The sequence below is a fragment of the Larus michahellis genome, chromosome 8 (genome assembly GCF_964199755.1).
Source record: "Larus michahellis chromosome 8, bLarMic1.1, whole genome shotgun sequence".
Taxonomy (NCBI): Eukaryota; Metazoa; Chordata; class Aves; order Charadriiformes; family Laridae; genus Larus; species Larus michahellis.
Genome location: NC_133903.1, coordinates 6,651,886 through 6,676,997, shown reverse-complemented (window position 1 = coordinate 6,676,997; position 25,112 = coordinate 6,651,886). Strand labels below are relative to the sequence as shown.

The window sequence follows — 25,112 nt, the reverse complement described above, 5'->3', positions numbered from 1 at the left end:
AAGGCCAGACAGTGCTGTGTTACTGCACTCGCAAATCTTTAACAACTTAGACCTTTGCTGCCCTCAAAAACATAATGAAGAAACCACGCAGGCCAGCTACTACAGTGCTTATCATTCTGTGCTTAAAGGACTGGGCAGGAAATTTAATTTGTAATAAAAGGTAGACGGGTATTTTTGTCAGGTTAGCAGCTTTCAACTGTGTTCCCTAAACAGTTGCTTAAAATACTTGAGAACTACTGTAAAAAACATGCCGCAATGGTGGCTGCTGTGTTAAGTTTTAAGTGCTGCTTTAAGCTTGTAGAAATCCTTCCTCAGGCAGAGAGCAGCTGCCCTTGGGACTGTGACCTCCCCACACCAATCCTGGCACTTGGAGACACACGGCTCCAGCCAGCTTGAGGACAGATGCAAATGGGACCCTCTACAGCTAACTTTGAAAGATCTCAATTTTAACCAGGTCAACGTGATGGCCAAACGAGAAATGGGAGAGCATCAAGAACAACACACATTTTCTCACAAAAAAATTAATACCAAAACCACCCCTAATTTCTCATCCAAAAAAGTTTCAACAGAACTGTTCTCAGTAGACCAACACCACACCCTTCATACCTCTTGTATCAACTGCATGGAGGATCACATCTCATCATCGTGTGATGTTCACGTGGATTGCAAATTATCGTCCCTGAGGAGCTCTGTACAGAGCCAGCAGCAAGTCAACAGGTCCTCTCATGCAGAAGTGCCAGTGAGCAGTAAGTCACAGACCCAGCCCTGATGCTCTGAGGACAGTGCCTCTGTGCAGCAAGAGCCTGCTGCGGTGCCAGCCCTGAAGCTCCCCGACTGCTTCTCCAGCCTATGGACTCTGATGCTGCAGAAGAGTCCACACACAGATTTACAAACTGTTGTTTAAGGCAGGCCATTTTTAAGGATTATCTTCCATTATTCTCTCCCAAAACCATACACTGCACTTAACTTGGCTATCACACTTCCCTTCCAACATCCGTTTCCCATAAACGGCACCAACAACTTCGCAAAAGCTCCCATTTTGATTCCTTTCCTACCAGCAGTTTTGCTAATGTCGTGGTTTGGGTCAGGTTGGCCAACGACAAGACAACAGACGCTCTCCCACACCTCTCACTCCAAGGAGAGGAAGAAGAGAGAGATTTGTGAGTTTAGAAAAAAACTAAACTACTTTAAAGAAGCATTAATAATAAAATAAAAAAGAAACAACGAAATAGATACAATACACAGAAATATACACAACACCATAGCAAGCTCACAGGGCACTGGCAGGCAGGCACTGGGGAAGTTCCAGACCGGACTCAGTGACAAATGGGAACTGGACCACATTGACTGGGATCAAAAGGCAGATGAGCTGACGGGGTACTCCTTGGGCATCAGTCATCAAAGAAAGAGAGCCACTGGAGACGCAGCCGCCATTGGAGATGAGCCAACCCAACCCCTTTGATCCCTCAGCTTTTACACAGAGCATGGCAGCTGGGATGGAGCACCCGATTGGTCAGTTTGGGCTACCTGACCTGTCCACCCTCCTCACAGGTGCGATCCCTCCATGGGGTAAACAACCACCTCAGCTGGCCCTGGTTGCCACAGGCACAAGGATAAGGAAGAGCCTCTCACTGAACAGAAAGTTAGCTGTGTCCCAGTTTGGGGTGAAGCAGAGACAAGAACCATTCCAGGTTTTTTTTTTTTCTAACAGCAATTTCCCAGCTGTCCCAGGAAAAGCCTCCACAAAACAGATCACAAGAGCCTAAATAATTGTGCATTTACCAACCTAACCACAACAGCTTGTTTGCCATGAGCATCCTGAAATTGTGTGCTCAGCCCAGAATGGAGATCTTCCCATTAGCTCCATCTCCCACTCCTATCCTGGGGAATGTCCAACAAGACCCCCTCTCTGCATAGAGAGTCCGGCTTCCTAAAAGACTGGATTTCTATAATTTAAAGTAAAGTTGCAATGACAGATGCATCCAGTAGCCTCCATCCCAGGGTATGGCAGGATGCTACAACAGCATCATTCACCTGAACTCCAACCAAAAGCTTTATGGCATTTAAAAAGCATTACAAAGGTGACTTCGTCCCATAAACCCTTACTCAATATTTTCAACCAGCAGTTGCATTAAAAATCTATGGGATTATCTACACATGCAGATATTCTACAGGGTCATAGAATGACGTGCTGGAGTGGACCTTCAGGAGTCATTTTACCCATCTGTATTGCCCCGCAGCAGGACCACATCTACTTAGTCAATAAGGAGCAAGAATCGCAGCTTCACAAAGCAGAGCAAAATTTGGCAATGCTACACATTAGCTATGGCAAAGAAATGAATGCAACATCAGAGAGTGGGTTTTGAAATACCACTTGCACTTCACATGCGAAAAAGCAAAGTTTTCTGCTCTTTCAAGATGAATTTGCTGAACTGCCACGGGCTGGGAAGCCACCCTTCAATGCGACAAGCGTACAGCACACATTTTCCAAGAACATCTACCGCGATAACACATTCTCCACCACCAAAGTTGTCTTGAAAACAGGTAACACTAAGGTTACCGCAAAAAAGCTTGTATTTTATTTTTTTAAGAGCAGGAGGATAATTAAGAGCTTATTGAGCTCAACTACAGATTCAAGCACTTTAAGAGCTGGGGTAAAAGAAGGATTTTAGAGCAAACGGACACAGGAATGTCCCGTGTGCACACAATCACCTTCTAGAGTCATGATCCTTAGCTTAAAGTTTTGGGATATTTTGAATTGTCCAAAATGTGTATCAAGATGACAGGAGAACGCCCCCACCACACCTTTATTTTAACAAAGATGTGTCAGTTCCTGATGGATTCTTTTACAAGCTACCTGGGAATTTCCACTGGCACTGGGACAGTAACGCAGCAATTGTTCTCTTTGAAAACACAGAGCAGAGAATGACATTTTAGTAAAGCACGCACAACGAAAAAATAACTCGGGGTAAAGCTCCTGGGAATTACCCACTGGACTCCAACCATCTTATAAAAAAGCCACAATGCCCAACTGTCAAACTTCACTTTTATTCCTTTTCAAGAGCCAGTCACAAGAGCAGCACCAAGATATCAACACAGATATTCTTAGTCCTATGTTTGTCCTCCTTAAAATAAACCCTAATAGTAAGTTGAAAGATTTCGTGAACCACAGCGTGAAGCATTTCCTCCTACGTGCTCCTTCCTTGTAACCAGAAAAATTCCTTAACAAGAGGACTCCAATGTGCTGGACCAAGGGCAGGTTTTCTGCTAGGATGAGACACTCCTCAGAAAAGCAAAAATGTGAAGTCCCACTTACCGCTCCAAGCATGATCCTGAAAATCAGCCACCGGAAGCCCCAGATGACGATGCTGGAAGGAGGAGTGTGCCGGGGCAGGCGGGAGAGGGTCCAGAGCGGGCAGAGAAATATCCCCAGGAACCCTGTTTCCAGGAGCTGTGATTCCCATCCTGTAGTGCCAACATGTGCAAAATGGAAAAGAAAATAGTTGTTGCACAAGTCCTGTAAGTTATCCTTTCACAAATTTGAAACACCCAAGAAGAAAAAAAACAACGTGTAACGCTTTTTAAGTTTAATTCAGGGGAACTTAGGTACCAACTTTGTCCTAACACACACATCACACACACTGGGAATTCAGATGCTTTAAGCTACAGTGTGAACGATGGACATCTATGTTTGGTGCATCGGGTTGCGGTGTTGTTCTCCAAGACCACACACTGACACTTTTGTTGTTTACGTGGTTATTTTATGCAGCATAAAGCAAGAGGAAAAAAAAAAAAAAGAACTTCTATGAAGCAAAGGAAAATGCGATTTAAGTGCCTTGGGTATTGGCAAGGTGATCCAGGCACACAACTGATTCCTGCAGGTCATGGACCAACCGAGCGATTGCAAACCATCCCACTGATTTTACTGGATTTGTGCCAAAATGGGGCAGTCTTTATCTTCAAAAGACAATGATTAAAAATCACATTAAGTCTTACTCATCATCAACGTTAACATGCAATCAGAAGCTTTGAATTTTTTTTAACCGCAAAGAAAAATCGTAACGAAAAATGTCCAAATCGTCCATCGAGCCAGTTTTACACATTGCTGGATTTCGCAAAATTACTCTGGATTGAATACCAGTAGAGCCGAGACCAAAGCACAGCCTTATAACCACACAGTCAACCTGTTACCTGCGATACCAGCTGCTTTGGAGAAGGCAGACTATAACCTGCTTCATGCAAATCTACATTTTGCATTTTCTTTTTGCAGCGCAGCGTAAAGTATAAATATTGAAATGATTATTCCGGAAGAGCCAGAACACAGCAGTTCTGTTTTGACAGGTGAAGACCAACCTCCACTACATTTTTAATAACAATATAGTGATGCCAAAACCAAATTTCTCCCAACTTTGTCCTATCTGCAATTACACACTTCTATGTTCAAATACTTCTGTGAGATACAATTGCAGTCTGAAGCCATTAAAAAAAAGAAAAAAAAGGCACTAAATGGCACACTAGTGGGGACAATTCCTGAAAACTCAGCAGCCTCATTGGAGCCATTTAAGACGCTGGTATTCCCATCTAGATGTCTACACAGATTAAACCAGATAGTGCCCATGGGTCACCTGTTGCCACATTCCTTCCCAAGACCCCCCCTGGCATTTCACTAGTTTTCAAATGGCAGCAACAGTTTGGTCCATAACACCTCCCTTCACCCAGCCCAAACAGGCCAGGAAACACCTACCAAAGGCATTAATTTCTTCCAGCTCCAGTCTGAGACACCCGATCGCACCCCAGGTCGAGATTTTTCAAACCCCTGATTTGATGTTGTCACACAAGCAAAACTACACTGAATTTGCTTTAAAATATTTTGAGTAGCAGCCACACAATCTCCTTTTTTTAATCTTAATATGCACAAGGTCCCCCAAATCAAAATGCAATTTTCTTTTTCTCAGTAAGATTCTTATACATCAAATAGCTATTAAAAAAATCCACATTCTCCCTCCATACATCCTGTGGCTTCTAGAACAGATACCCCAACTGCCAAAGTTAGCGCTTCTGAGAGGAGAAGCGAAGTATATTGTTATAAAAGCAGCTGCACCAGGAAAGCAAAGGCTAATACAAAATGTGAAAGGTTAATTGTTACTAAACCCAGCCACAAATAGCAGTTATGGGTCTAACTGGCACCAAAATGGTAGTATATCTCCTTCGTTTCTGCCTGCACAAGAATCCCACTGTTATCAGCGTTTTCATATGTTAATCACTGTGTTCCCCTGCAGACGTATAGGATGCGCGCTGGATGGCTGAGCAGGAAGGCGGACGCCTCTCCATCTCCAAACGGCCTTTACATCCCTCCGTCTGTGCTTCCCTTCGAGAGCAGCATCGCCTCTCACCGAGCAGCACGCAGTGGCTTTTTTTTTTTTTTTTTTAATTTTATTTTTAAACCGAACTCCTCAGGAGGTGTATGCGTGTGCGGAGGGAAGGGGCACCAAAGGATTGCACAATCCCGCGTGACACATTTCTTGTGCGTTAAATGGGTTACAGGAGCGTGCATCCAGCACAGGGCGACACGTGCAAGAGCGCACGTGTGTCCGAAGCGAAGCCGAAGCTTTCCCGGTATGTGCTGGCCTCCGAGGATCATGAGTTCAGCCTGCACCTGTGCTTCTTGTTCCAAAGCAACAAGTTTGAATCCTGGCACCGCCACCACCCGGCTGCCAGTCCAACAGCATTAATCCGACGCGAAGCGTGCCAGCGTGGGGGACAGCCCAGCGCGGCAGCGGGAGGGAAGGACCGGAGCAAACAGTGCTGCCAGCTGTTGGGAGAAACCTCTTAAATTACCCGCTGCTGACAAGGGGGGCTGGCAGCGGGCGCAGCTAAACCGGCACCAAACAGGGTTTAACTGCAAGCGCAGCCAAGGACAAACTACGGTCACAGCACTGTTTCACAAGTCTCCGTCTAAACCTCCTCGGCTTGCGGCTAAATCTTGTCCAGCTCCGGCACCCATCGATGGCAACAGGCAGATTTGCCAGCGCTGATGAGGTGCTGTGCTGTACTTTGCTCTGCTACTGACCTTCATATCAGATCACAGCAAGTTCCTGCTAAAAATCTAAGTTTAAGATGCAGATATGCACGGAGAGCCTCTGATTTATTAACAACCCTCTTCCTGATGGACTGAGTCTCCACAGCTGGTAATGTGGTCATGCAGATCAATTTTCCCTACTAGCACACATCACCCAAACAGTCACATACCCTGCCCTCGGCGGTGGAATCTCCTCTCCAGCCTCCATTCATCTTCCTTCCACCCCAAGCAGCTCCTCGCCCTGAACCCTTCCCTGCGGCCGCCCTCCCGCTCCCGACTGCTTTCTGCTTGGCATGGATCTCATCCTCACTATAGCTGGTTATTCCTCTTACAGGCTTCACCACGTGCAAAGTACTGCTTGATGCTATTCCATTTCTGCAAGTGCTTGCGATGGTAGGATTATCCAGAATGCTACACGTGTCATATTTTCTGCTAAAAATTACAGCAAAATCATGAAGGCTTTCAAGGACGCGCACACGTTGTTCAACACCACAACTGTATCCACAGTACAGCGTAAACGGGGGGAGCTCTGCTCCATCTCACATTTGCTTTATTGTAAGTTGATATTAGAAAGCAAGATTACAAGATCCATCAACGCAAACCTTGCATTTCTAACTGCTGACTTACAGTTGTTCTCGTCTACCCCTTAAAAACCTCAGCCTCAAAATCCCTTGCAATCTTAGACAGGTTTGAGGCTGTAACCATGTGTCTGCTGAACACCGCTGAAATGAGCATTGCCACCTTTTAACATCACTTCTGAGGCTCACAAAGCCCAAACACACCGTGACAACTACCAGGAATCAACCAAGTCATCCACCTTGGCAGGGAAGACCTTAAATGTGTTTCTCTGTATCCTTATCGTCCTCTTCTTGCTATTACGTGGGCAGTGCCGATGAGATGTGTTTGCTGAGGTGGCAGTGCCAGGCAAAGGAGCATCCTCCATTTCTACCAAACGTACTGGGAACGACACACCGAACCCTCCTCCAAGCTGCAGAAATTCCCACCCTCGACAGTTTTTAGGACAGTTGTAGCACCGCAAAATCATGGATATGAAGGAACTCATCTCTGTGACCTGGGGGGAGCTAGAGGGGGAACCAAATGATCCCCCACTTTGGGGCTGTGGAAGGGGAGGCCAGGCACCAGGCATCTGGTGCTTTAGGAGCGTCCATGTGGCAGCTATGGTGCATGACACAAACCAAGAAACTAGCGGCAACATGGGAATCAAAGCACTGGTAATGAAGCAAAGATTTCTGGTCTGTAACAATGCCAGTTTATCACATACAGTGACATTTCCCAATCCTAGCGTTTTTGGAGTGAAACCCATTTTCTAAAAGGCAGCAACCCCCATGATATTTAGAGGCAGCGAGGCTATCTCAGAAAGGCAGTTCCCATCCTCAAAGCACCAACCAACACAACCTCATTGCCTGGGCTAAATCTCGGGGCTCACCTCCGCTCCGGTCCCTCCGGCCCCGGCGCACACTGATACTGCTGGGAACGAAAGGGTCACGTTGTTGACCCACCTGCTCCTGTTTTCTTCAGTTGGATCTAGTCAAATTTCAGCAGCTGCAGAGCGGCACAAAGCGCCCCATTGTTATCTCCCGCGCAGCCGGAGAGGGAGCCACGGGGTGGGTGTTTTTTTTTTTTGGGGGGAAAAAAAAAATTGAAATAAAATAAACTGCCAATAGCGGCTGCACTTGCCCCACACGCGTTTTGAATGTTTGTTACATGCTCCGAACTTGATGCAGCAAATTCCATAGTTTGGCATTTTCTAGAGGTCTCTGCTGGGGCAGGGGAGGAGGAGAAGCTGGGAGGATGTGTCGGTGGGGGGGGACAGGAAAGACAGGGAAGTAGAGGAAGCAACAACAAAAACAAAACAAAACAAAAAAAAGCTTTCTCATTTTCCTTTTAGGGTTTTCAAATGTTTTTCTTCTGCAAAATTATATAAAACCTCCAATAGTTTAAATTTTCAGCTAGGAAATTTAGCTCAACGTCAAGTGATCTCTAGAGTCAAAACCCATTTGCTGCTTGAAAGAGGAACTGCGAGCGCCGACACGGCGCGTTCTCACTGCATCCTTCGGCAGAGACCGTACACATTGGCAGGAACACCTGATGCACTGTAGAAAACATTACTGGTGTTTAACATTTAAAAAAAAAAAGTCAGTTTGGTATGAACGGTCTCCAGAAAAGTCCAAAGCAGCCCCATTATGGCTCCCTATAGAGAGTATTATTTCTAATGGAATATAGATTATATAGCATTATAACATTAAGGTTTCCAATTTTCATCTTTATTATTTAGCATCAAATACCTGATGAAAAAAACAGCCAAGTTATCGCAGCTTGTCCATGGCTACAGAGGAAAACCAGTGCAACCCCTTCCCACCCAGCACCTTCAGCCTTCCGCATCCCAAACCAGTTCTCTGTTTACACGGACAGTCGGGGAGAAAGCAACGAGGCAGAGAAGGGCAGAAAGCTTTCAGAACTAAATACAAAACGGTCAGGTACAAAGATAATGAAGATACTTATTTTCAATTAATCTATTTTTCTGAGAAAAAAAATCATCCGTCCAAAATCAGAACCCGGTCCTAGCTATGGTAGAAATAGCTCAGATCATTTGTTTGTATTAATTCCCCTTCCTAAAATATGGGATAAGGTGAAATAGCAAACCGTCTCTCTTCATGTATACATGTATACACATAAAATTTATAGGGAGCATGTTTGCATGGCACAGACAAATGCTTCTACAATGTCCACGCATTTTACAGCTCTCTGCGGCCAGCGCAGAGGAGCTGGGGAGCGGACACTGCAGCTGTCTCCCTATGAATATTGTGTGTCAGGCGCCCCGGCAGCCAAAGCAAGGGAGATACCCAATACGGACTGACTTATACTGGAATTAGATTAACTGCTCCTGAGCCTCTCCTCCTTACCTCCCTGAAATTTAGTATGATATAATTTCAGCTATAGCGTTAAAACACCTGTTGAAAACAGTATGAGTTACACTGATGACTACGGGATATTCTGACCAAGGACTTTAGTCTGCAAATACTCATTGCAACTACCATGCATGGTTCCAAGCGGGGCAACCCGTGTCTGGCAGCGAGCAATACGCTCGCAATTAGGTGTTTACCCGCCGGTGTGCTCCCACAGGCACTGGGCTGCTCTTCGCTTCTGCACCCACCTCTCATCCCTATCACCTTCCCACTTCCAGTCTCCTCCTCCACCCTGCCATCCATACTCATCTCCCACTTGCAGAAACACAGATCAGATTAGAAAATGCTCAGAACTGTACTGATACATCAATACTTCTTTTAATAAGTACCTATTGCCTCAAACGAGAAGAGTCGGGTCAAACCTAGCCCTCTTTTCCAACTATGAAAGATAAATCCCAAAAAAGAAAACCCAAAAAAGCCCACCCATGGAAAATAAAGGTTTCTACTTTTTCCTTATTTTTTATTTTTTTAAAAAACCAAAATACTCTGTAAATCATTACCACTTTCACCATTCATGGCAACAACTTCTTCAAAGGAAAGCAAAGCTCCTACCTGTCCTAAAAAGAGCTGCATTGTTTTAAAGTGTCTCACTAACATGTCCTGTAGTAAGTTAAAATACCACATTTGCCAGCTAACTACAAACACCTTTTTTTATCTCCAGCTTGAAATACTGGCCACACTAAAACCCATGGCAAAATTATCACCAGTTTCAACTGGGTTTGGCTTTCATGAGGAGTTTCACATGGCTCGGCTACCACCTGTTGAAACGTGCTGGTTTCTCCTCTCTGCTGAAGACAAGTGCCAGGGGAGCGGGCTCAGCAGCCAGGGCAGGGGAAGACCATCACGGTGCTGAAGATAACACTAAAAACCCAAGTGAGCAAGATCCATCCTCTACTGTGCCATTCCAGGCTTACGGAGAGCAACAGCTAGATGCAAACAGCTTAGTCTACAGAGGAAGGAAACCCTTGGAAAGCGGAGAACATTCAATGAATCGCTTTAACTCGCTGCGCAGAAGTTCACACCATGATCAGTCGTGCTCTGCACCCCAGAAGCACTGGGTGCTCCATGAGGGATCACCAGCAGCTGTCCTTCCTCTGTGATTTTGCCCCTTTCTGCCTCTTTTCCAGTCATTTTTCCTCTTCCAGAAGGACAACAAACATATCAGGGGGACAGACTCATTCCCCTCGCTCTCTAGCTTTCCAAATATCAGTAAAAAGTAGAGGCACAAAGAGCACATACAAGAAATGTTCAAGTTTCTGTCAAGTTTTAAGAGTTTCGCGGGGCTCCCAATGGACAGGATTCCTGGTGATTCCTAATAGAGAGATCAGGTCTCTCCGCAGTCACACAGTCAGTCTGTAAGCACAAAAACCCTGTTAATAATGTCAGAGAGCAGTTCTGAACCTCCTCCATCACCAGGCAGAGCATACGTGCAAGGCCTAACTTTGAAATAATTTAGGTCTTCTATCAGAGGGATATTCAAGCCCCGGCATTAGCATTGCACACACCGTAGGAGCACAGCAAAGCTCTCTTCAAACGCTAAAAAGCGGAAAGTTTCAACTTTAAGACTTGAAAATACTGCAGAACAACAAGAACGCTTCATTTTGAAGTCACTTAAAAAAAACCCCACCAAAATTCCAAGTGCAACAGATGCTGACCTCAGAAGCACATCTGAACTGGGACAGAGGAAGAAGAGATGCTTAAAAAAGAAGAAATGTGTCCACCACAGCTCTGAGGAAAAGACAACGAGGAAAAGACAATGATTTATTGCTTCTCGGTTTGGCCCTGCCTTTCACTTACGGATCCCAGAACAAAGAGCTACATCTCGCAAGCCGCCTGCCCCACGGGGTCTCGAGTCTTTTCAGAGAGATGAAAGCCAAAGCTCAGAGGGATGAAGGACAGAGTTCCCTTTGGCACCTTGTCCTGGGCAAGAACAGATTACTCGACTCCTCCACTAGTGCCCCAAACACCAATGAGCCCAAGATCTGAACTAGCTTCCCACAGCCAAACCCTGCCATATCCATTTTTCCCAAATACCATCTATGTTAAATGCTTCAGATTTCTCGTTTGCCAAAGAGATAGCAGACTGGTGATACTTCACATTTCTGCAGCCAACAGAATAGTTCTTGATGTTGTTGGAAGATTTGGAAAAATGTTATCAATAACTTTTGTTCTTAAAGTATAAACCACACAGAAAAAAAAAATTTAGCATAAAAACTTTTAAAAGCTTCCAAGTGCTCTCCAGGGTAGTCATTAGAAACTACTTAGGTAACAGGAGGGTGATAACAGTGAGTTAATGCAGCGTTAAATTAGCCCTCCTTCCATGCAGAACTTTAAGTGACAGAGGAATCAGTTGGGAGGATTTTTATTTTATTTTTTAAATAACGAAGTTAATGGATTTCCTGTTTTTAGCTCTGTGGGCGGCTGTCATTTTGAGGAATCCGTATATACTGTATTTAATTACTCTGTCTTAAAGTAACGAAAATAATTTCATCTGTGTTCGCATGAACTCGTGGCACCTCTCGACCATGGCCATCAAGACAAGGAGAACATGCATGCATCGCTGCCTGTCAGTGAGGTGTGTGTTGTCTCTGGAGATGTGCAACCACAGCAACTACTGTTTGCTCACTGGACTTCTCAACATCTCAAGCCATCCCTCAAAATCTTCCCATGGCCAACCGCTGTAAGACCTGTGCCATAGATCTTGGTGAGCTGAGGGCAATGAGCATCAGGAGTGCTTCACAGCCAAGAGATGGCAGTGGCTTCCCAGGGTTTCTCACTGTTCTCCTGCGTGGGCACAGCTTGGGTTGGTGCTGGGCTTCCAAGGCAACCCAACGGCAGGTTTAACACCTCCTCTGGACTCACCTCCTGCAGTGGGGAAGTCACCCCATTTTCCCCTAACAGATTATTAGGAGTAGGGTCAGTGATGGCCATCAATAAATTTAGACAAAGATTTGCAGGATTTAGGCTGACGACAAAGACTGGGGAAGAAAAAAAAGCTACACATCTTGCAACAGTCCACAAACTACGTCCCACACAGAGAACTTCGTAAATGAAATAAGAAGTGACAGAAAGGACTGACTGTGGAACAAGACACTGAAGAACAGAGCCAGGAACAGACAGAGAATGAAAGGAGAGGCCAAGGGCAGCTGATGATAGGATCCGTTTAGTATTGGTGCTACATGTTGCATTAGGGCATAGCAGGGTGCTCTGCAAGGGCTCCGAGTTCCCACTCAACGAATTCTCAGCGGAAGAAAAGAAAGCGGCTTTAAAGGCTTGACACAAAAAAGCCTGAAGGCAGAGAACAATCCCTGTCTGCCGGGAGTCGGAGGGATGCCTTCCCTGCAAAACCGATAACCTGCCTACTGCAGAGCGCTCTGTTTTTCCTTTGAAGCAGCTGGCTCTGGTACTGCTGGAAACAAGTCTTGATGGATCACTGGTTTGAATCCAATATTGTGATTCCTCCGTTCCCCCGTGCAGAGGTTCAGGTATACACTGCACGTACCAGCGGACATGATCTACTGCCAGGTTCCCATGGCACTAAGAAAACAAAAGGGAAAATATGTATCATCGCTAAGGAACTCCGGTTCCTGGGACAAATAATTATAACATGGAAGGGATTTTCTTTCCAATTATCCCGTTTGTGCCGATTGCTTTGAAGTCCACAATATAGCTAAAAGCCAGCTCCAGTTTTCTGGTGAGTTTCCTCTCTGGAAACCCATGCTGATCACATGAAAAGAATACATGATGGCACAGCCAAGCACACAGAGTCAGGAGGTTTTGGCTTAAAAGAAAATAAGTAAAACCAGAACATAACCAAAGGACAAGAAAGTCAAAGACTGAACCCTCACCTACCAAACCAGAACAGTTCGGGTTTGTTCAAGAATCAGTGGTTATTATACATGTTCCTGCTATGTCACTGGAAAAGCCCAAAATCCACCTCACGTAGAAACATCCCATTTGCTCAGCTGGGAGCGGGTCCATACAGAGCTCTGCAAACGCAGCGCTGTTCTCCGCAGGGAGGTCGACACAGAAATCCTGCACCAGCATTTGCAGCACCTTTCCTCCATGAGGCCAACAGCGATTCAGCAACTGAGTTCTCTCAAAGCTCCTTTATTGCAATAAATGGTCACAAAAAGCTTCAGGAGGCTGAAGTGGTGGCTCCAAATGCCTCAGTAACACAGATGAACCTCAGCTTCCAGTCCTCTTTTGCAGCAAAATCGATGTTTTCCTCCCAGCATTGATCGTGAGCTGATTGGGTCAGAAGTTCAAGTCTACCCCAACATGCCCAAGATATACCTGAAGGCCATTGCTGCTGCCAACACACTCTCCCTAGTTCAGTTTGCCTCTCCCAGCAGGGCCTCCCCTGGCTACTCTGGGGCTGGCCCTCTGCTCAGCTTTGGTGGCCACTCCACTTTGTGTGGTCGCTGTGCCAAGAGAAGAGGCAGGAGAAAAAAAACAGCAGGAATGAGCAGAAACGTTCATTCAGGAAACTCAATGTCATTCTCGGATCAGCAAGTGGAAACCCTCACACCGACCTCGGTCTAAAACTTCTGGGAAGGTCCTCTTGCAACCTGGCCTTGCTACAGGTGGGCTCTTTCAGAGATAGAACAGCAGCCTCCAAGCACCTGGGAGAATCAGCATCTTATTCCCACCTGCAAAGCACTCTGAACCTTGGGAGGACACTGCAACCAAGGACATAAGGGTCTTTTGACTGATGGAAAGACATCAAGTGCTTTGGAAGGTGTAGCTGAGTTCAAAATACTAAAAAAATCCCTTTAGTGCTCATCTCTTCCACGCTATATTCCTTCTTGCTGTGCTTCTCCTCCTTATTCTCCACCAAGAAATCCCTAATATGAAGTATAAAGCCAGCAATTTCCACCTTCTCAAGCAACCTGTTGAACACATTTTATCTGTTCTTTATGGACAGGACCCCTGCAGTACTGTGCCATGTGCCTGCAGAGCTAAATTGCTAAAAACAGGTGTCTGTTGGGTGTTAAATCTATCTTCAGGCTGCTTTGGCAGCTTAAGAAACCATTATCAGCTGTTAACATGGTTAGCATGGCAACGTTGAGCCTAACAGCTCAACCAGCCCGCTTTCTTCACCATTTCAAAACTATCATTCCCCACTTGTACACTTCAAGCAAGAACAAATTAAAACCAATACCATGAAGGCACCTGGCAAGCTATTTTGCTAGCAGACAGAAAGCAAGACTCGAAATAAAAAGCATATTAGACAAATTTTTCCTGCTGTATCATGTGAGATTCCCATTGCCCTTGGGAGATCACATTTTAGCCTCATACAAGCACATGTTTTAGCATCAATGTTTGCAGGAGACAATAAATACTCACCAAGGGATGACTCCTTCATCCAGCTTCCCCATCAGTTTGAAGTGGGCCTCTCATTTAAAGTTTTCTCTGCCTCCCTAATTTTTTTGTGAATGTAGTGCCTTTAAAGTACAGCTTGTATATGGAGGAGGGAAAAAAAGGCTGCATAGTTCATTAACCTCGAGGCAGATATACCCGTCCAACCCCTCAACAACTGCAGGATCACAGGAGCAATGACCAAGGTGCAATCTCAACAGAGAGATGTGAGAAGACCATGAGCAGGTTATGGCCAACTTTTAGGTTGAACATGAAAGGCCGTCCTGGTGCAGAAGAAGATATACAGGTCCTGTGAGTAAAAAGGAGTCCCAGAGAAGGAGAGCACAACTTCGCATATTAGCTAGCAGACAAGGCACATTGGTTTCCAATGGGCTGTTCTTATCGGCGCATGGGCCAGAGACACCAGCCATGGTCACGGTCCGACCACTCGGTGCAGCAGACCCTCACCCACACACGTTACACACAACTCGTCATCAGATGCCTACAGAACACACACGCCAAACACCCAGGAGGCATCATCAGCCCTGCAAACCAGCTGTGGAGCAGGAGCCTGGGGAGAGCCGGTGTTTGCACAGCCAGATCCCGTCGACTACGCTCATCCAAGCAAACGGCAACAGTGCTCAAGCCAACAGCCATCAGGAGGGAGAGGACCGCAGGGCCCATTTCCTTCAGCGGTGGCGAACACCAGAAACTGCTTTAACCCACACACGGAGCTTTCAGTGACATTCCTGCACCATCTCTTACACTGACAATCTTAAAACAAACACACAAACAAAAGCAGGATACTATTTATACAAGACAGCACACGAAAACCACTACAGTACCTATAACATGAATGTTCTGATTCTAAAAGGGGATTTACTCCACCTGGAGTGAAGGCTATTTTTCGGGATTACAGTTAGATAAGAAAATTGATATTGCTGTGTCCTTCAGGACATCCTCTCCATCCCAGCAGAAGTAAACAAGACTCCCCATTCAGCTACATCACTCTGAAGCAACACAACTAACTCTAACGAAGCTTTAGTGATGTAAATCTGCTGTAATTCAGGAATGGTTTAATCCAGGCATTTTTCAACACGATGAGCTCAGAAGTGGCCAAAATGACTAACAGGACCTCAACACCCACAGCTTTAACCTCCAAGAACAAAGGAAGAAAGAGGGAGCAGGAGGAAGGAAGACCAAACGCGGATCTCAGGAAATCAAAAAGCTGCTTTCAAAACCCATCTGATTTTAAAAAGATCTGATGGATACGTAGGAGGAAGCAGCAGTTTTTTGGCAATTACGGGACAAATGCCAAAAAGTCAACTGCATTAGGAAGTCATTCTCTCCCTGCGCAGTACAAAGAGATGAGCAAACACACAAACAGGCAGAAATGCTGATGGTCAGAGACCTGAACTATGCGCCAAGTCTTCCGAGTCCCAAAATCTCCCTGTTGATATAAATGCTTCAAAGAAAGAAAGGGACTAGATCAGACACCATTTCATTCAGTGTTCAAAAAACTAAACTAACATACAACACATTGAGAATTATAAACAATAAAAGAAATCAGAAATACTTCAGCATAATTCTTTTCAGCAACAGCAAATGGATCTGTAAGTGACTGTTCAGATGATCAATCAGTCTGCAGGAAACATTAAACCTTCAACGCGACCGACCTCCCTGGCGAATCTGCTGCCACATACAAAGGACAATTTACCAAAGCAGCAGAAACAGAACCCACCCATCGCAGAAGCTGGTGTTCTTCCCATCATTACTCATTTTGAAAAAAAGCCAAAAAGTGTCCTTTGGACACCTTTAAAGCCGTTTCAGAGACGGAGAAGGACGGAGGACGCAGCCAGCACAGGTCGCAGAGCCTCAGCCACCTCGAATCAAAACCTGCTATTTCCAACTTAAACAGAAAAAAAGCTAATTAAAATGATGCAGGCCTGATGTCAAGATTTCAGATGACCTCTCCACCCAACCCCCCCAGAAACATGACAATTATTAAACAGCATATCAAAACTGTAACATTTTAGATAATTTTTTTTGCCATAAGGCAGCCCCAAACATTGCCCTAATTTTGCCTTTTCTGTTCCCTCTGCCACAGAAATTCCCCACCAGGATCAAATCACCCATCAGTCTTCACCAGGATACTCTGCGAGGGGAGAGAAAAAAATAATTGCAATAGTCTTAAGATCTCAGGTCATTTCTTTAAGCTCTTTTCTCAGCCTGTCTTAATATTTTACACCCTCTATGAAATGCAGACACGGAGCCGTCATCCAGAGCAGCTTCCACTCATGGCAAACACCAGCATAAAAAAGCTCAGCTTACGACCTACAAAATAACAGGAGTACATAGCCAATTACAACATGCATCTGAAATATAAATTTAGACTTTAGCTGATAAAAAAAGGTAAATATAAATCAGGTTTATGTTGAGAAACAGCCAGATGTGGCATTCATTAACTGTTGCTCTTATTAGCATGCCATTCGCTATGTTTCCTCGCCGCATGTATAGATATTACTTGTTAAATTTCAAAATCTCAGACGCTGGCAAGAGAGCTGGAGACAGACACCCTTATTAATCTGAACCAGCAGCTGCGAGAATTACTGTGGATTCCATTTTTAGGAATAAGCAAGTTTCAGAATGGTTAAGAAAACAAAAAGATAAAGCAACACAAAGCAGGGTTATTTATTTTGACAGCTGCGGTTTAGTTGTTTTAACTGTTTATGATGGTTCTAAAAGAAACTCTGAAATCCACTTTGTAAAAAATAAGGAAAGCTCAGTAACAGCAGCCGGACTGCGAGTCCAAAGAGGAGACACCGTTGAACTGCGTGTTTTGGGGTTGGGGACAGCTGCGGGGATCGGGGTGGGGGACACAACGAAGGGCTGCGGTGCCTGCCTGGGCTGCGCGGTGGGGTTACGGATGCTTCTGGGAGCTGCGCATCCCCCAGTGCACAGCCCCCAGCAGGCACAGGGTCCCTGCCACCTCCCCGAATGTGGGCAGGCAGACGTGACCCCAAGACCTGCTGCCCGACACCAATGTCCCCCCAGTTTTGTCCGGGTAGGTGTTAGTGCCGGTAACCGTGGCAACAGGGCATCCTGCTCCCCACTGGCTCCCATTGCTTAACCCCCGATAGGTGCCACCCGCCCGGCTGGGCGAAGCATCCGTAGCAATGACCCAGGTTTGCTTTATTGGTTTGAAATAAATATGGACAAGCTTCCCTTCAACGGAAATTAGACTTAGCGACATAAGAGTACTTCGCATTTATATATTCCAAATATTTAACTCCCATTCACCTGAAGGGCATGATCAATTACCATTTCTAGGTCTTTTATTTCCTGTGCCTGAAAATGGGTCATACCTTGATGCACCTTGAAAAGGTCTTGCCAAAAGCCCAGCGAGAGCAATGGGAGTCTGTGGGGAGGCGCTGGGGGGCTGTGCCTGGTGCAGGGCTGTGGCTGCCCCCGGCCATTGGCCCTGCGCTCCCCCAGGCGCTGCTCCTGCAGAAGGGACACCGAGACAGGGACCACGCGCAGCAGGATGGGCTCTGACACAAAGATGCAGCCACAAAGAAAAAAGATGAGGGAAGGACAGGAGGAAAACTTCCCAAACAAACCCAAAATTTATTACTACAGACTTAACAAGGAAACTTCCAATGTTGAGTTTGCTTCTATATGAGCATGAATTCTTCAGTAACTCTCTATATGCTTACTCCTCTAGAGAGCTTATTCTTCAGTAAGCTCTCTATATGAGCAGTAATTCTTCTTGTTTTTCTTGAAAACATTGAAACCAGAGGAAAACAGACCACTTTATATGTATTTTCACATATGCTTTCTCATTAGGAGGACCCGTACCTTAGCTCAGATATCGACCAGTAGAAGTTTTGCAGATACCCTAGGGCTTCGTTAAACAAAATTAAGAACTACTGGATCAAGTATGTTAATGACACAGCCACAGTTAACTGACATGAACTGCACATCTTCTATGAGAATGATCACTGCTAATATTGCCTGAAGAAAAACAAAGTTCTCGATTCCTGGAAGTTATGAGCCACTCTATTTTTTGGAAAACACTACACATTTGTTTTATGGTTGAGAATGCCAGCTGGGATAAATTACTTTTACTTAGCCTAGTCTTCTCCAACACTTGGAAAAGTATGTATATTTTAGTTTGTTTTCAGGCTATTTTGCAGAGTTGTTGCCTACTATTGAACAGTCAATATCATCACATGCTAACAAAATGTAAAAATAAAAATATTTCTACAAAAACATTTTCCTGAAAGGAAACTCCCTGAAGAGCCACTCTAAACTTCAAAGAAGGCATAATTCAACATCAAACCTGGAAAAATTGGAAACTTAGATATTATTTTTATATTCTTTAAAAAAAAAAAAAACCAAAACAACAAACCAAAATTATTATTTAGACCTTCGGCAAAGGTGGGGCCCTGAGTCTGAACACAGAGTCGTTGCTCACATATAAACACGAGCAACACATCTTCGGCATCTATTAGGATTAAACAGTATTGCAGCATTGCTACTTTACTCCTGAACCATTGCATACAAAATACTATATGCCTTATGTTTCCTTTTTTCACACTATTTTGTTAAATTCAGCTAAACAGAATAATTCAGGTGAGAAACAATTTGTAAACAGTGATAGTAGACCCAAGTACAACGATTAAAAGACTAATAACTGCCTACCTGGGTAAATAGGAGTGTTTCTTTACTGAGATACTCAGGAAATGCAAGCCAAAGGGCTCAGAGACACTGTCTAACTGCGAAGGTTGAAGAACTGCTGTTCAACAGCTTTTGGTAATCAACCTAAATGAGGAGTTTCCCCTGGTAACGCAGCCCGTCATTAGCTGTATCACCTGGCAGCCCAGGGACACCACTCAAAGCAGGATGGCTCAGCCCCTGGGCGCACAGACCCAGCACAGAGGTGTTCCTACGGTGGCACTGGTCACCTAATTGTGAGACAAATCCTTCCCTTACCAGTGTTATCAGGGAGTGTGGGTGACAGCCCTGTGCTCAGTTCCCTCCCCAGCCCAGGTCCTGTGGTGAGAGGGTTGAGCATCGCTTGTCCCACCAAGCGCCGGTGCCTGCACCGCAGCACGGGCTCTGCCCCATGGGCACAGGAGGGAGGCACCACGTCCAAGCCCTAGAACTGGCAAGTTTGGTGCCTGAAGACGGTCCTGGGCAAAACGCTTCATTTTCCCCTTTAGCTTGCACTTTGCATGCATTGCCACAGAAACGGCCACTCTGCCGACCTGTCCTCACCTGTCCCCTCCAATGCATTTTTCATCAAATTCGTCTGGGACAGGAGCAAATGTTCTTGAGAGACCTGAGCTGTCACGCACAACTGTCAGGAGAATAATATGATGGGAAAAGTATCAAGGGAGCAATCAAGAAAATCTTGGAAAGGAAATTAAAACAGATATATGTTCCCAAAATTATAACATCCACTTCAAACTCGTGCTAGCTGAAATCTATATTTACCCAAGGCAAAGTAACTACATAATTGCACTCTGCAGAAATGACTACGCAAGACTAAACACGTGCCGCACACTCTGCGGGAAGTCTCTGGTCTTCCACGATCTGCTTCAGGCCATGCCATTGCCTCAGTTTACCTCCTCTCCCGTGTCCTTTGGGCCATTCAGGTATCACCACACCAGGCACCGAAGCGACGCAGACCTGCTCCCGAGGCACCGGCAACACCGGCAGGTTTAGAACTCCAGGGCTCTTCATTTCTTGTTTTCTGCCCCATCCATCAAACCAATGTCCCTTGACAGGGAATTAAGTACACTAATTATTTCTGTCCCAGGGTATCACACCGTCTCCGACTGCAGGGTCTGGACAACTGCTGCTGCTGCACCTATAGGTCTGGAGAGAGCGATGGAGGAATCCTGAAGCTCCTGACACAGCAATGTTATGAAGCAATAGCTAATATTTTAAGCCTCACGATTCTATATTTAGTCATGCCTACATTCCATAGTCAGTAACCAAACGCAGCAAGAAAGACAACCCTAAATCCAGTCCCGTCCTTCCTCTCCTCTAGCCAGGAGATTGTAAAAAAAAAAAAAAAAAAAAACCAAAACCAAAACAGAATAACAAACACAAACAAGAAACCCCACCACCACACTCACAGGACGCAATTTTTCATTTTAAATTGTCCAACAGTTTAACTGATAAGGCTACTTTTTCCAGGAATGCATTTTTAATATCGTTAGCCCTTTCCCTACTTCACAGACCTCTTAACAACCATTTACTATTTATTGCTTCTGCTACAAAATCTAAACCAATTGCAAATTAATTCTTGGAGATGTTCAGAGAAGGAATTTTGCTCCATTGGTGACCACAGATTCCTAGGGATGTAGCAGCATGAAGGCAGTTCACCCTAACTTTGTCGTGAAGAGAAGCCTGGATGGCTATGACCTGGCCACCATGTGCGGGCGGGCTGGGTTTGCAGAGCCCACCAGGGAGGGGTGAAGCCCCAGCAGTGCAGAGCAAAGGGTTTGCACAGCCAGTTTATCAAGCAAAGATGTGCCGATGCTCATGCAACCTGTGGTCCCAGTCCTGATTCAGGTCACCCCAGCAAAATAACTCTCTTTCCCCTCTGAGAGATCCTACATCGCGGCTTTCTGATGGAAGACACAGAGCTGGGCATCACAGCAAACATCTACCTACAGCAACTCCAGAACAATCTCCCTTCTCCAGCCCATCTGCAAATGTCGTGGAGCCCTCCTGGTAAAGAAAGGAGGGGAGAAGAAAAGCAGTATGTTTTCCCACAAATACTACCATTCCCCAAGTTCTGCTGCCAGTTGGAAGGATTCAGCGGTTTAGTGATAACACAACACAGAATACAGCAAGATTTTCCTTCGCCCCTCGCCGCCCCAGCACCGCGAAGCAGCCAGCCACGGTTACGCTGCCGGCAACCTGGGTGGTGGGTTTCCCATGCGTGTGACATCAAATTCACTTGTGAGGATATTCTGTAGCATATAATTAGAATTTTTGCTTCTAATTTGAAGAAGCAGCTTTTTATATTTTTATATAAACCGCTGAAATCAACCACATTAAAAAAAATCACACAGGATAGTGACAACTGATATTAAACAGCTATTCACATATGTCCCAATACCACAAGCCTCGTACACCCGCTCGCCTCTCCCCGCTGTAAGAAATCCAAATGACTTCAGTGCATAAAATGAACCATATGAATTAATCACTGCCTTTTCTGTCCTCGCTCTCCAGTGTTATTAATTCAGGCTGAAAACACATGTGCCCCAGTACAAAGAGTGATCCAGCAAGGGAGCGTGTAGTTCATTAAGCATTCAGCAATGTAAAGCCAACCTGGAAATGCAAAATAACAGGTACTGCTTGGGAAGCTTCCATACAAATAGTTATCAATACCCCAGCAAAGCCAGGGAAAACATCCTGCAACTGCTTTAATGCTGAAATTGCACGTGAATGGAAACACCTCTAAAACAGTCGCTCAAAGAACGCGTTCTTTTTTATCGATAGAAATAACTGCCCAGTCTTTGATGCGAACTTTCAGTCATTAATGGCAAACTTGTCAGTAAAGCTGGAGGCTGAAATTCAGTAACTGGAAACACGTGTGAAGGTAGCCCGAACACCAGCACCGCTTACGCCAGTGATTTATCATACACCTGAGGCCGTGCTATGCTCACACCAATAAAGCCCTGGATGGAAGGGAGAAAAAATGTTTTATTTAAAAACCATTTGAAACACGGTAAGGGAACCAAAAGCAATTCTAAAATGTCTGCGTTATTTGTTAAAATAATTACTCTATAAAACAGCCAATTTTTAAATGTTACCATGTGCAGTAAACTTTTATACAAAAAATTACTCTTCTAATAAACATAGTATTGCTCAGCTGGTCTAGGAAACCACTTAAAAGAGATTAATACCTTTTTAGCACGACACAATGTCCCACTCTAAATGACTACATGGGAGGATAAGAACAGGTATCAAAGATAAAACATTTTTTACAAGTACCTAGCACTGGGGAAATACAACCGAGCACAGCAAGCCTCTGGACTGAAAGGAGTGAAAAAGCGCTTAATTTCAAACAAAGAGCCCAGATCCTCTTCCAACCGATGCATCTGCAGAGAGAAGAGTTTTTAGCAATTATCTGGAATTTCTGGAGATGCTTGTTGGTCTACAGAGTTATTTCCATTACAGAGGGTGGCCCTGAAAAGCAGCACGTGTGACAAAACCATAGGGACACCTACAGCTCCCCCCGGTCCCGGCTGCACCAGTGCAAGGCAGTGGGTATCAGCAGTCCAGCGGCACGAGTTATTTTCTGGCAATCGCACAAACCTTCTAGTTCACAGCAGTTTCATACCTGGTGCTGGTATAAATACAGGCTATTTTGCCTTCCATGTGTGCATGGCCAGGGACACAACTGCAACACTGACTTCCTTTCACGTATAACCCAAGCAGGAAAAGAAGGTGCCGGCAACCCAGGATTTAGAAGTGAAATAAAACACTTGAGAAAGATATTCATGTACAGGATAATTTTGCAAAGAGAAAGTGCTGACCCTTAAAGAGTGGCATGTGTCAGGAGTTCTTAAATTTAATTTTACTTTAAATTCACAAAGGAGAAGTTCAAAATGCTGTTCGTAACCATAAGTTAGAGTTAAAAGGTATTCAATAAAAATGTACACCGATTTCTTCTGTGCATAAATCCAAAAGGTAAGATTGCGCAACACCAGTACTTCATATTTAATAATAACAAACAGATGGGAAAATATTATAATAAATTATTATAAGTGTCCAAGCTGTGTGCCAGAAAGTCTTGGCCAAATTCCCCTGCTTAACTATCTATAAACCATTTTCACTGCACAGATCTCAGAGCTCTCCATATTCCTGTGGATCAAAATGTATGCATCAAGTCACTTTCTTTCAAAAATAAATAAATAAATGAAATCACCATCTGAGCTACACTGTAGGGCTGACACAACACTGCAAAGCGTGAGCAAGGATTTTATACGACGAGCTGTGCCGTATCACGACGGAGAAGGAGCTGCAGGAATGATCGCAAGAGCCAGCAGCCCCCGAGAAACCCCCAGGGATGTGGATTTATCTTTGCTCTGAGCTCGGGTTCACTCCCGTATCTGGAGGTAAGTTTTAAAGCCCAAACAATGCTTCAGACCGAGCCTCACCCACTCTGCGGCAAGGACACAGGCAAGACAGCTCTTAACACTGAAAACCCTCCAACTCCCTTCCCAAGGGCTCGACAACCAATACAGCTGTAAATCCTGGAGCCTTTTAGGACAAAGATCTCTGCGCCGTGCCCGCAGATACGCACGAGTGTGGAAATCAGCATGGAGCGATTCAGCTCTGAGCCGGCGCCTGCCCCATGGCCCCATGGCTGTTCCCAGCCCCACCTCAGTTGCCGGTATTTGCAGCTGCTGAGCACCGGTATCGCCTGGGCAACTCCTTGACAGACCCAGGGCACCAGGTTAACCTCCTGCTGAAGCTTTGGGATGAAGGCACATGAATTGCCACAATAAACACCAATTCCTATTGCTGGATTTTCTGAAGCTCAAATTTAAGGTGTTTAATATAAAGCACTGAATCTTGCTTTTAAGAAATACTCCTCCTCTCCCTGGCCATTAGCTATCAGGCACGTCTGTTTTAAAAAGCTGAATAAGCCAGAAGAGGTCATATTAAGAAGTAAGCCATGTAAATGAGAACATAATATAATTATCGTCTAAATACAGAGGAAAAAAATATGGCATTTTAGTGCTTAGCAAAGTGTAAAATAGATGGGAAGAGCTACAGCTCTGTGCTATCCCCTCTTACACTTCCCCAGCACCTCCTTCCCACTTGCTGCCCTTCCCCATCCCTTTGGGAATGTTTCCAGTGTCTCCAAGCAGAGCAGAGCAGCCTGACGTGCCAGCTCCGTGCCACACTCCCCTCCGAGCAAGATATCCAGCACAGCTGGGCCGATCCAACTGCACTGACACTACTCCAGATTTACACCCGGAATCTGGCTCTTGTGTTTACCAAACTGCATAAAAAAAAATAAAATAAAAAACATCCCAGCAGCGTTTGCCCCTGTGACAATTGGCGCTGACACATGGCTGTCCCGCAGCTCCAGCAGCCCATCGCTCCCATCGCTGACAGCTTCCTCCTGCAGCTGCGAGGCCGAGCAGAGACATCACACGGGGGAACGGAGCTCTGCCATGCGCTCCAGCTCTCCGCTCGAAAATAACAGCATTACCTCAGCGAGCCGAAACAAGGGACATGAACGATTTCCCCATCGGGTTCTGCCCCTCATCCTTCACCTTTCCCCACTGCTCCTTTCCCCCAGAGGAGCCTTCCTGACGTCTCCTCCCCACCCTGCACCCAGATTGCTCATCGCTTATTTGCTGCATAGCTTGTTTATTCCCTCCTCACTCTTTTCTGGGGGGGATCATCTTTGCTCTCTCCTTTCACCCCTCCCACACAAAAGTACCACCCTATTTTTGGAGAATTGCAGGATGACTTTTCCCCCCGGTACCGCCACTCAGCTCCCAGGCAGATCTCCACCAAGTGCAAGCACAGTCATCCTGCGCTAGCCCCAAACCCTCCTTTGCAGAGGGAAAAACCTTGGTACCGGCAGAAGGCAGACGGTCGGGTGGTGACAGGCTGGAGCTGCAGGACCTATTCCTGCTTTT

The 25,112-nt window shown here is 45.4% G+C and overlaps 1 protein-coding gene across 10 annotated transcripts in view; it reads right to left on the bottom strand.

The window, feature by feature from the left end:
- Positions 1-25,112, bottom strand: part of LMF1 (lipase maturation factor 1) — a 214,112-nt gene that overhangs the window by 142,851 nt on the left and 46,149 nt on the right. For 6 of the 10 annotated variants that reach the window (XM_074599073.1, XM_074599072.1, XM_074599079.1 and 3 more), the window contains one exon: positions 3,317-3,465. In XM_074599073.1, coding sequence (XP_074455174.1) covers positions 3,317-3,465 — 149 coding nt within the window. Of the gene's footprint in view, positions 1-3,316; positions 3,466-7,526; positions 7,694-14,415; positions 16,541-19,131; positions 19,154-20,057; positions 20,779-25,112 lie in introns of those variants that run through there. The other 4 variants (XM_074599069.1, XM_074599078.1, XM_074599074.1 and 1 more) reach the window with 4 other exon arrangements.